The sequence below is a fragment of the Parasteatoda tepidariorum genome, chromosome 4 (assembly GCF_043381705.1).
Source record: "Parasteatoda tepidariorum isolate YZ-2023 chromosome 4, CAS_Ptep_4.0, whole genome shotgun sequence".
Taxonomy (NCBI): Eukaryota; Metazoa; Arthropoda; class Arachnida; order Araneae; family Theridiidae; genus Parasteatoda; species Parasteatoda tepidariorum.
In genome coordinates, this window is record NC_092207.1 from 16,901,206 (window position 1) to 16,914,632 (window position 13,427).

The window sequence follows — 13,427 nt, forward strand, 5'->3', positions numbered from 1 at the left end:
TTTACTATGTATGCCTATGCGAAATAGAGTGTTCTGAGAAGCTTAAAATGAAGAAATAAGCGTTCTAAAATGCTTTAAAACACAGTAAAACGTGATTAGTGGAACAGTAAAAAATTGTATTATATTTATTGGAACAAAACTTTACTAGATTGCAAAATTATTTTTAAATTTCTATTTTTTCAATATATGCAAAATGAAAGAAATTTTTATAATTTAAGAAAAATTAAATTTTTAAATGGTTTTAAAAACGGTAAAAATAGGGTCGAGATAGCCTGGTTGGTAGGGCACTGGGCCCACGTCCGAGAGTTCGAAGCCCGCCGGCCGAAGATCGCCGGCAAAAGTCGAATTCTTGGCCATAGATGGCGCCAATGGAAAACAAGAACAATCGCACCCCTCTGCCTAACAGGCATACGCAACAACAACGGTAAAAATGTATGCTTTGATAAAAATTATTATAATTTGACTCAGTTGTTTTCTGAATTTCTTTGGTAACAGCCCTGCATAATAATTTTTTTATTGATTTATCGATATTAAGGTTTATAAAATGCGTTTACATTTTAATTTAACATAGATTTTACATTAATACTACCTCGCTACACCCCCCCCCCAAACTATACAATGGATTTCTTAAACTTTTATTATTTTCAACTCTTTTTATTTAGTTTGTCATTGCTGTCAATACATGGATTTATATGAGAAAGTAAAAATAGCCACCACACCCCCTTGCTGCACTTGTCTTTGAAAGTTTGCAGTTACTTCCACTATCATAAAATCATAATTATTATTATTCATTTTAATTATTAAATCATAACTACAAACACTCAAAAACATACATTTATTATTTTATAATATATGCATGCATTTCAAATAAATTACTAAGCTAATTAGCTTATAAACTCGATATATATGTTAATTTAATAAAAATTAGTAATTAATATGATTGCTTTGCTACTTTTAGAAAAGTTTAAAAAAAAATTTCTTTTACTAATTGACAATGTTTTTTAATAGAACGTGTAAAGCCCATAGAAAGAAATTATTGCCTTTTTAGAATAATAATGCCCTTTTTTCTGTCTAGAATGAGCTCTGCATCTGGTGACACTTCCGCGCTCTACTTCATTCCAACTCCGTGGTTTTAACATTTTTTTTTTCTGCCAAATAATTTATGTATGATGTATGTGGATTATGTATGGTATTTTGTTTATAATATTCAAGGAATAAAAAGCAGTTATGAATAAAAGCTGTTTAATACTAAATTAGATATTAAAATAAACCTATATTTAATCACTTAATAAATATTTTCAGGAACAAATAAAAATAATCAAACATTTAAAACATAATCTGACACTACAATGAATTGCGTCCGTCTAATGTAACAAAATTCAATGTATTAATTAAAAAAAAAAAAAAAAAATATGAATTTGGTACGTTGTGTCCTAAATCAATCCCGAAATTTATATATTTCATTAAATTCCAAAATATAAAGATATGATAATATAAATGTAATACGCTTTCATTAATTTAGAAAAACAGACAAATTTCGTCATAACAAACAAAAACTCAGAGAGTAAATAAAACTACCAAAATAAACGTTTAAAAATGCAACCGCCATTTCTTTGTTCAAATTCAAAAAAAAAATTTACTTTAAAAAAAAAAAAAAAAAANCTAAAAAAAAAAAAAAAAAAATCTTTGAAAGCGCGCCGTACTTATTCAAATTTAAAGGCTATTTGATTATTTTATTTTTAAATTAATAAAATAAAACTTTGAAACCATGTAAAAAAATGTAGGCAGTAGATAAAAACGATGATTGAAGTAGGTAATGCTTCCAACCTTAATAATTAAAAAAAAAAAAAANAAAAAAAAAAAAAAAAAAAAAAAAAAAAAAAATATTGAGGAAAGCAGACGATTTCTTATAATTCATTTTTGTCGAATATGTTAGAAACAGAAGTTTCCATTCGCCTAATTTTGGAATAAAAATTGTTCTTGAATACACGATTATACAGAAACATTCGCGGAGGGACAAAGATAACTTTAAAGCAATAATATTAATTAATTCTTTAACATTCAAAACCTAAGAGATAGGAATCTAAACCATAAAAAAAAAAAATAAATAAAATAATAAAACTTATAAAGCAATGTATTATAAATGAACAATATTTTTGCAAGCATTTTTAGCAAGGTGAAACACATCACTCTTTTACGATTACTGTTTCAACTTCTAGATTTTTTTAATACATAGATAATCAAAATTTTAGAAATATCTAGTTAGGTAAAAAATCAGTAGTTAGTTACTTGAAGGGTCGTTCTAAAAGTGAAGGTGAGGAATGCTCCAACGATTAAACCATCAACAATGCCATTTCAAAAATCAACTTAATCAAAATGAAACAGCTTTAGTAGGCATAGACAAAAATAAAAGATCCAACAGATTATCTAAACAATGAAATGCATGTCTTTGTCCCGTAAAACTTGGGGCAAAGCCAGGAGTTTTTGACAGAGCCCCATTAAAATAAAAAAAGAAAACAAATTAAAGGTATCTCACAGATACAATTTAAAAACTTCTTCAAATACCAACACATTTTATGAGCTTATTCACTCATACCACCTAACAACTTTCGAACAAAAAAAAAGAAAAAAAATTAGTTTCGTTAACTTTTCTTTGAAAAAGTGCCGATCTTCCCAGCCTCCCGAGATTTAATACAATTCGTTCATAATTGAATGAAATCCATTTTTATTGAAACAATCTTTAAATATTTCTTTCTTAAAAATTTTTTTTTAAAGATAATAACTGTAAATTTACAAAATAAAAATTAACAGAAACTTCATATTTACGCATATAGCCGTTAACCTAACCGAAACCTAACTTTGATAGTGACAGTTTCTCAAAAAATATTTCCCAAAACAAGCAAAAACGACAATGAAAATAGTTAATAAAAAAAAGCATTAATATCAGGGCTTAGAAAAAATAAATAATATTAAAATCTCCTTCAAAGGAAGAAGGAATTTCGAAGAATCCGTTTAAATAGCATTGATTTTTTTAAAAACCACAGGTGAGAGCTTTCAACTGAGGCTTCCTTTATGCATACCCCAAAACATGCTATAGAATTGAAATAAATATAATGATAAATTACATAATCCAAAAATTTTGAAAATGTGTTTGAAATACTAATAAAAATTAATTTACTTTTAAAATAATAAAATGAGTTAGGTCAAAATGAAATGGAAAGCCTACTAAATAACATAAACCCATTAAAAGCCTTCCAAATTAAAGTAAGGCATTTTAGAGGCCACTAAAATCATCTTAAAATTTAAGGTCCTCTCAAGTCACTAAGATCTTTGTTTAAATGTCTTGAAAAACGTGATGAAAAACGTATAAAGTATAAATATGTTAAATTAATTATAAAAATAAAACTAATTAAAAAATTGTAAGAAGTTATTCCAGAATTTTTTTTCTCCTCTGAATGGATTTTGAAAATTTTACTCATAATTTTGTAAAAAAGAACAAAAGGGAAAAGAAATTTACAAAGAAAATTAAAAATTAAGTTTTATTAGTTGCTCATAAGCATCAGGTAAATAGAGCCCATAGGATAAGATAAAAATACAAAGAAAACAAAGAAAAAAATAAAATTTTCAAAAAAAAAAAAAAAAAAATTATTTAAACATTTTTTTTAAAAATTTAAATAAAATTTTTAATAATTTTTCTTCTATACTTGTTCTTTTGGTATTTTTATCTTTATAAGTCTAACACCTGTATTTCTTTCCTTTTGGGTTGGTAGGTAGCTGGTAAAAAGTATGAAATAAGTAAACAATGGCCCTGATTTATGAATGTAAATTTCACCTAAAATGACCCCTGAATGAAAATAAAATTTCGTAAGATCATTTCAAACCTAGACTAAATAAATAAATAAAAAGTTTGAAAACTTAAAAAAATTCAAAAGCCAAATAACGAAAATAAATAACAATTGAAAAAAAATTTCTGGCATAGAGCATAGGTAGTTTCAGACAACTCTGTGACCTTTATTAAAAATAGTTTCATTCATGTCTCTTCTGAACAATAAATAATGTGTAAGATGTGAAATTTTTGTTGGCAAATGCTAGTAAGAGCTTCGCCAAGTATGTCTTGAGTGTAACGACGTCAAGCTTTCTGCATCGACAGGTGGCAAAAATAGGAACACTTCCTGTTAAATCTTAAATCATACGAATAGATGAAGAAAAGAAAACGATTTTGAAAATAATTTTTCTCTGAAAATTTATAGAGATAACTAAACAAATTTGCCGTTCAGAAATTCTGAGAAAAGAAATAAGATTTACTAACTACAACAAAATTGCCTAATTAGAATGAACTAATGAGTTCGAATTCGTTAATTTTCAGTTCAAAATTTAGTTGAATGTCGTTCCGAAATTGTAAGAAAAGAAATAAGATCTAATAAAATTACATAATAAAAATGAATGAAAAATTTCGAAATCTTTAATTTCAAGTTCTAAAATTAAAAACTCTTTTCCTTATTTTTGATTCAAGAATGTGATACCTTTAATATTCTATTCAGTTCATTAGACTAAAAATATTTTCAAAATTAATAATTCAAGTTTGACGAAATTGAAACCTGAGAAGATTAAGAACATGGAGAGAAAATAGTTACACCTTTTACCAAATTAAGCAATGAAGGACACTATATTGAATGAAAGATGACACATACAGTGGTGGCCAAAAGTGTGGACATTTTTTGAAAGTTTCATGTTTTTCAACTTTGTGTGCTAGTAGAACATATTAATTTTAACTTAAATACAAACGTTTATATATCAAATTGAAGGTAATTTAATGAATTTAATAATAAATACAGTATTACAATATCTGTATTACAAAAAAAGTAATGCAACTAATTGTAAGATCTATCTTAGATTTGCATTTTTTTTAAAGTGATACTTACGCAATCAATATTTAGTATGATAACCCTTATTTTTTAAGACAGCTTCACAGCATCTTTTCATCGAGTGAACGAGTGTTTGAAGTTCATCTTTAGTAATCACATGGTGCCAAGAATCAATTATAGCTTTAATAAGTTGTCTTTTATTGGATGGACGTTTTTTCCGTACAAGAATTCTCAAACGTCGCCACAAATTTTCAATTGGATTGAGATCAGGGCTGTTTCCTGGCCATGGTAATATATCTATGCCTTTATTTTGAAACCATGCTTTGAATACTTTTGCTGTGTGGCATGGAGCTGAATCCTGCTGAAAAATAAATGGTGCGTTGTTGGAAAAGAGATCCTTGATGGAAGGTATCAATTTTGGTTTCAGGACAGTTTCGATGTATTTTTTGGCATTCAGGATGCCATCAATTACTTGAATTCGGCCCACACCATCTGCAGACATACATGCCCAAATCTTGAAATTTGTTGGGTTTTTTGTAGTTGCTTCAATGCAATCAGGATGAAGTGCTTCACCTACTCTACGTCTCACGTATTTTCTATAATCACTACCAAAGAGCGATATTTTACTCTCATCGCTCCAGATTACTTGCTCCCATTGATTTTCTGACCATTTAATGTGTTCTTTTGCCCACTTAACTCGTTTTTCGCGTTGCTTTTGACTTAAATATGGTTTTTCCTTGGAATTCTAGCTTATAGCCCAAATCCAGATAACCTTCTTATTGTTCTTGAACTTACTTCAATACCCGCTGCATTCATTTCACATCTAATGAAATTTTTCTATCTTGAAGGCATAGCCGTTTAATTTTTCTATCGGAAATAGCACTTGTGCATTTTTTTCGGCCTGATTTTGCTTTATTTTCCACTGATTTCGTTTTTTCATAACTTAAACAGAACTTTCGTACAACAGAACAAGTCACTGAACCACTAACTTGTCTTGCAATTTTAGCATAAGAGAGGCCATTTTCTCTCAATATGACAATTCGGCTTCTTTTTGTAAATGTCAAATTAGTTCTTCTTGTTGATGACATTGTTTAAAATTAGTTTAATTAAAAAAAAGGACTTTAAATATTCAAAAACAGCAATACTCTATTTAATTGTACTAGTATGCATCATTCAGCAAAATATTTCCACAACAATAACTCTTTTATCATCCAAATAATCTAAACTATTGTTACAGATATTTGATTGGTCCTAAGAACAGTGTTTGCGATTGGCTAGTACGCTTTTATTACAAAACACGTCCTTATTCAAAACGATTTGTGTTGGTTCCACTAAAATGAGCATAACTTTTTTTGCAATACAGAAATTTTAATACTGTTTTGTTATTAAATTCTACATTAAATTGCCTTCAATTTGATATGTAAACGTTTGTATTTAAGTGAAAATTAATATATTCTACAAGCACACAAAGTTGAAAAACATGAAACTTTCAAAAAATGTCCACACTTTTGGCCACCACTGTAAGTAGTTACATGAAATTTCAATTCAATTAAAAAATATTTTTAAAAAAACTTCTATTAGTTAATCTAAACTGGTTGAACCCAATAAAAATATTTTTGTTGGTTTAGCACTTTAGTCAAAAGTAAATGAAAGGTTTTTAAATTCATTACCATTTCAACAGTTCTGCGAATATTGAATTGTTAATTCTAATTATTTTTAAATAAAAAATAAAGAGATACATCAGTATTTTGAAATGATAAATTATAATCACATAAGATTTGTCACTGCATTTGCTAATATTATTAGATGAGTGAATGGCCCTCAATTCTTATTTTTTTAAAATCTCCCTATTAAGAAAATACTGAGAAGAGATTCAGAAAATATTGAGTATACTTGTGTTCCCCCCCTTTGAATGCTAATTTCTATCTAAACGACGTCATAAAATGCTTTTATAAAATAAAACTGCCAAGTCATAAAATATGACTTAAAAGAAGAATAGAGCTTGTTTTTAAATAAATGATGTTAATTTCCTATTGATTTAATTAGAAAAAGAAAGAAAGAAAAAGATGTGCATTTTTATTTACTCATTCTGTTTAGTGGTGTACAGTAACAAGAAGTCATCAGGTTATAAAATATTTATCTATATACAGTTCAAATTAGAATTTAATAGCCAAATTGACCAAAGTCATACATTTTGCTTTAATACTTTTATTAATTATATGTAAAATGGTGATAGTTTTGTTTATAGTCCTAGTTTAAATTGATTTTCCAGCACAGTGCAGTAGAAGAATAAATTATGACATTAAGTCTCTCTCTCTCTTTTACAACATTTGATGTTTTTTTACCATTTTGAAAATATGTAACCTATAATTTTTAATTTTTACGATTTTTAAAAAAAATTAATTAAACACTCACAAAAACAAGCATAGCTCAAACATAACCCTGCTAACAAAAATAAGCAAGCATAAATTTTAGCAACAAAAATTAGTGCATACCTTGATATTTAATCAACAAGTAAAATAATCGCTGTAAGATTTTGCTTTTAACTTTAAATAATTTGACATCCCCTGTCATTAACAAGCAGTTTTTTTTTTTTTAAGCGATGAATGAGAAAGTGTACTTAGATTATGGAAAATAGTCTTCAAATGAATAAACACATAATAAATTTGTCATTTATTGCCTACAATAAGAGTGTTGCCTGCAATACTAACCAGGGGTCGGTCCAGACATTTTGTGCAAATTGTTTTTGTAAAATTGTGAAAAAATTACTCGTAATTTGTGAATATAAAATAAACGTTAAGTCCCATTCTTTCAACCCGAACCTTTTTTGAATTTGTGCAAATTCGGTCCGTTTGTTGAAAAAACTTTTTCAATGAGTTTTTAAATTGTAAAGACATACAGAACTATGCTCAACACTGCAAAATTATAATTAAAAAAAATGAAATTTCAAAAAATAAACAGCAATTGCTGCTTGCTGCTACTATATTCGAGATGCAACATACAAATATTTGGTATTTAGCCTATACTGCTGAACGCAGAATATTCATTTTGGACGAATAATGGAAGAAGCGTCTGCTGAAGACAAAACTTAGTTCGTTTACATCTTTCTTTCTGCCCCCACCCCTACCTGGGCATTTTTGGTTTATTCGATTAACAAAACAATAATGAAGATAAACAAATTTGTGAAGGGTCCGATTAAAAGATAAATTATTTTGTGAAGGGTCCGTTTTTATGAAAAGATACTTTGTGAAGGACCCAAATTTCTTCTAAACAGACCCTTGCTAACAATGACCTTTTTTGATTATTATTAAACTTTAATGTTGTTTTAATAATATCATTATCCAGCATTAAAAATGTTTTATAAGTAAGCAGAATATATCTTTTATTTAAAATTAGCATTTACCACATTAGTAAAGCATTTATATCATTGCTCATTAAAAGCGGAGCTCGAAAGTAATGGTGGCTTGAGAACACTAGAATTCAATCCGAACTATAAAAATATTTATCACATGTCTTTTGGAGCAACAATCAGTTTAAAGGGATTGTATGCTGTTATGATTTTATGTTTCGATCTCTATTTTTGTCACAAAATACTACATTTCATCGTTATTGTGACATTTCACATTCTGTGTAACGTAATTTTTCCTCTAAATCCACTTTAATAACTTATAAATAATCTAATAAAGACAAGTAAACAAACCAGTGAAAACATGTACTAGTAATATATTTTAGCTAATGAACCTACAGGCCAGTGCCCTTGGTTTTTGTTATTTTGACCGGTTGATTCTTTGTATTCTGAGTCATTGGAGAAAAAAAATATCTTTAAATAAAATATTAAAGCTGCAACTTTTCATTTTCCACCACATATGAAGGTATAATCACTATTTCTATTACATATACATAATACATTAAGATTTTGTAAATATTTTTGTATGAGCTCTTTCAATATTGGATAATAATGCAATAATAAAGTTTAAAAAATTTTCTGCCTTATGCTAAAGTTCATTATTGATTCTTAAATCGTTCGCAACTTTATTTATTTCTATATACATTTATTTATTTTTCTAATTTAGATTGCTCACCTGTATTAACATTTCATCAATTCAGGCATTTATAAGGCAGATTCGTTGGCCACTTTTTCAGAGGCACCATATTAGGTGGGCCAACATTGCTCCCACAGTAAGGACAGATAGTACAGTGAATGAAAGAACATCCATGCCTTGCCCGGGATTCAAACCCAGAACCTTCCTTTTGCAATAGACCAGTTTCCAGACCCCTACACAGTCCGGTCGGCTATTTTTATAAGCAAAATTTTAACTTTTTTTTTTGCTGAAGATGGCTGTGTAGATAAGAATAGTTTATACTTATCTTGTAAAAAGAAAAAAAAATTATTAGTTTACTTCTCTAATTTCATCCGCATGCAAATTTTGAGAAAATTGCTTTTATAAAACTTCAATATGTTCTTTTAAGATGATCAAAGATGTTTTTCACCTTCTTGATATTATCTAGGTTTATAAAAACACAAATTTTATTGAAGTATTTAATTTAAACTGGGAGGCTTTGCCCCCTGCTGACCAAATCTTGGAACTACTTTAGCACTTCTCTTGCTTTCCTCTCACACTGAAAACATTCCTTCTGTCTAGCTCTGTACACTTTTTAGAGACTTAGAATAAATAGTGCATAAAACTTTTCTCAGTACAAAATTCTAAATAAATACATTTAAATATAAATTTGAAATTGGCAACAGTTTACGGATTTTTCTTAATGACACAATTCTAAATTTCCGTATTCAGAAGCACACAACAGCTTTAAGTCTTTTATTCTATCACAAAATGTATAAGGACCAAAGAAAATAGTGAGAAAACTAAATATAGTCTTAAAAAAGGTTAGAATTAAAATAAGATTTGGTAACTGAAATAAAACTTTACGTTGAGTTCAAAGTTAAACATTTCTTTTTTTCTGAGACATTTCTTAACCTCTAAATTTTATTTACAGACACATTTCTAATTTTCAGTGTTCAGATACACAACAGCTTTAAGTTCTCAGAATAGCATGTTGTCCTCAGAATAGCAAGTTCTACAATGTAAAAAACCACAAATAAAAAATGAAAAAGGGTCACAGTATTAAAGTAGGCAAAAATTAAGACAGTATTTTACTGTTGAAACAACATTTTAAGTCAATGAGCCATGCCATCAACCAAGGCAACATAGAAGTTGGCTATTTTAAAGTTTTGAAAGAATTTCTTTAAAAACACAATTGTTAAAATGTACATTTGGCGACACAATGTAGATAGAATTGAAGGATTTTACTGTTAATATACCAACACATAATTGATCATGGCTAAACACTGGTTTAATTAAATCCAAACAAATTTTATCAAAGTTTTGTTTCTAGGGTTTATTTATAGTTATTGAAAAAGCTATTCTAACTGGAAATTGTTTACACTTAAATTTGAAAGGCATACTAATATCAAATGAAATGAGAGGAATTCAAGGAATAAGATAATGCCATCATCGCAATTTTTTTTTGCCCCAATATTTTTTTCAATTTAATTATTGTTAGCCTCTTTCCATTGCATAGCAAAATTTAAATGGAAGAAAATAAAACTTAGCTTTCAACAAAACTTAATTTAACTTGAAACAAAACAAAATTTAATTAAAATATGGAATAATGAAACAGGATTTAACTGCTTTGCTTTATGCTTAGGCCTGTAGGTGATTCATTTATAAGATTTAAATTAATCATAAATTAAAAGAATATTTGTTTGTTTTTTCAAGCAACTTTTGTTGAGTTTAATTAATAAAAGTGCAAAGGGGAAATTTTCGTATTGTGATTTGTCACGCCAACTCTGATTGCCAAGATGCCAAATAGATTTCAAACTCGCAATTTATTTTAAAAGAGAAACATAAGATGTTTGCCCGGAGGTTGGCTACGAGTTATACCTTTCGAATTGGTCCCTTTCTGCGATTTTTGTTAATTTCTCATGGACCACTGATTAGAAGTTACCGCAGATCGCAACACTGAAATCTCCCTGATGTAAATACGGACATATATAACTCTAAATTTTGTTAGTTCTAAAAAAAATTTGTTATTCAATATGTTTTCCATTCAACTTCAACCTAAAAATAAATCTCTGCAGGTAATTTGTTTTCATAATGCCAATGAATGAAAAGAAATTTGATGAATTTTACAACCACATATGCATATAAGTGTTTTATAAAATATAGTCAGAAAGCTTTGGACATCACACAGAGAAATAATGATTCTTACTACCACCTTCTCTTCTTTAGAATCAGAAATGATTCTTTTAATAAAATTCCCTAACCTTAATGTCATACATAAATAAAGTTTGTATTTGTTAATATCAAGTGAAGAATTAAGGAGAAAAATTACTTTCACCTTTGGTTACAACACAGCACACATTCGCAAATGATTTAAGCTCTGGTGTTTTTATTTTTAAATTAATTCATTTTTTCAAATTAAGAAAAAAGGAAGAATTGAACTAAAAAGCTAGTTAATAACTTTTAAAAGCATTACTATAAATCAGGGGTGATTGTGAGCCCAACTTGAAAATCTTAAAAACTTATTGAGTTAGTCATTAATGATGCTTTTCAAAACAATTATGTCTTTATAAATTTAAATCATTGATGTTTTCAAAACATGAAATTCTAAATAAATTATATGCTGTGTAATTTAAATGAAAAATTAAGAATAAGTTTACTTTTAACTCTAATCACATCTATTATTCAATCAGAAAAAATATTTACAAATGAAAGAGATGCGAAGTATAGATTCTAGTTCTAATATTCTTAAATTTTTTTTTATTTTAACAAGATTTTTTTATACATAAATGTAATTGATGATTTCTTGACACTTTTGGACCTTGGATTTCTGGAAACTTCTGGATCACCATTAGGGAAAAATTCGGAGCACAACCATCGATGATAAATGTAAGAGTAGCTGGGGGCTTCCAAGAAAGTGGAAGTTAGGAATTGAAACATTACATTATTTAAAGCCCGGACTGGAAAGTACTTTCTTACAGTTTCAAAGGTACTTTCTACAGGTATTTATATAGAAAGAATTTTTTTTTTCTGGACACTGATAACTGAGCTTTGCTGCATAAAAGTCAGAATCTACCAAGTTACGGATTCTACTTTGACGACAAGCCTTATTCTTTTTAATTAAAAAAAAAACTACCAAAAATTATGATTAATTTTCTGAAAATCATTTAAAGAAAATTGTTTTTGAAACATTTACACTCAAATTAAACACTCAAATTAAAGAGTCGGTACATTACAACAGGTGGACGTTACTTTGAACAGGATATGTAACCAACATATTTTCAGGAGTTACTAAATTAGTTAAGGAAATTATTAGCTTGTATACAAAACTCTGGTACATTGTAGAATAACTATATGGGAGATTTCCGTATCGTGATCTGTGGAAGAATAACCTTCAAGTCTTGGCAACTTCCGGGCAGTGGCCCACGAGAAAGTAAAAAAAATAAATAAATAAATAAAAAATAATCACAGGAAGTGACCAACTTGAAATGTATAACTCATAGTCACCCGAGGGCAAACATCTACATGTTTTCTTTAAAAAAATTTGAGAGTTTAAAATCTATTTGGCACCTTGGCAATTAAAGTTGGCGCAACAGATCACGATATGGAAATATCCCCCATTTATACCTGGAGATAATATATTTTAATACAGAAGATTATTTATAACCTAATAAAATATTAATAAAAGTTTTCAAATAGAATAATAGGGAATATAAAATCTTATTATGATGTAAAATCAAGTAAAAAAAATAAAGAATTTAGTATCAATTAAGCATCAAAATCTCTAAAGCAAGTATTAGCAGAACAAGGTGAGATGTAAACTTGAAACTACTGAAGACATATTTTTAAAGGAAAGAATAAAAGCTTACTGTCACAAATAAAGTAAGACAGTTAGCGACGATGTTTATGAGAAATAAAAGACAAATTAAGAATTCGAAAAAATTTACTTACGTATTGTCCTTCGTTTACTAAGTTTGGAGAAGGCTGTATCGGACTTTTAACATTTTGTTCCGCAGAGACAAAAATGTCCTGAGAGTGCGTGTTTCCTGTGGATTCTGAAGAAGGAAAAACAATATCGTCAATTTCATCGTCATCATCCGACTCCATACCGGCAGCAACAGCAATTCTTTTCATCCTGTAATGTCTAGCTTTTCTAAATAATAAAAATTATTCTATCTAAAACTAAGCCCGATTTTTGCACATATAGAGAGATTACTTCAAAATATTAAAAAAGCAGGATGCAAATTTATGTCAAGAAATGTGTAAGCGAAGAAAAATTATCAAGAACTCAATTTCAGAGCTAAAAAGTATTTAAATAGTAGCAAACAATCCCGCATGAAAGCAGATTCGTATTTATTTGTTTATAAATTACTTTTTTTGCAGTTACAGTTAAAATGTCTTTCGAAACTACAGTAATTTAAACAATGGTTCGTAAGTTCTACTCTAGGGTGCGCTGCAAACTCCTTGCGACTAGGTTCTATTCATTGGCTCTTTCAAGCTC

The 13,427-nt window shown here is 28.2% G+C and overlaps 1 protein-coding gene across 1 annotated transcript in view; it reads right to left on the reverse strand.

Annotated features, from left to right (window-relative positions):
• Positions 1-13,306, reverse strand: part of LOC107453415 (ankyrin repeat, SAM and basic leucine zipper domain-containing protein 1) — a gene marked incomplete in the record, with an annotated part of 31,233 nt that extends 17,927 nt beyond the window's left edge. Inside the window, 1 exon segment of the mRNA XM_043040573.2 lies at positions 12,878-13,306. Coding sequence (XP_042896507.2) covers positions 12,878-13,060 — 183 coding nt within the window.
• Between the last annotated feature and the right edge of the window lie 121 nt (positions 13,307-13,427).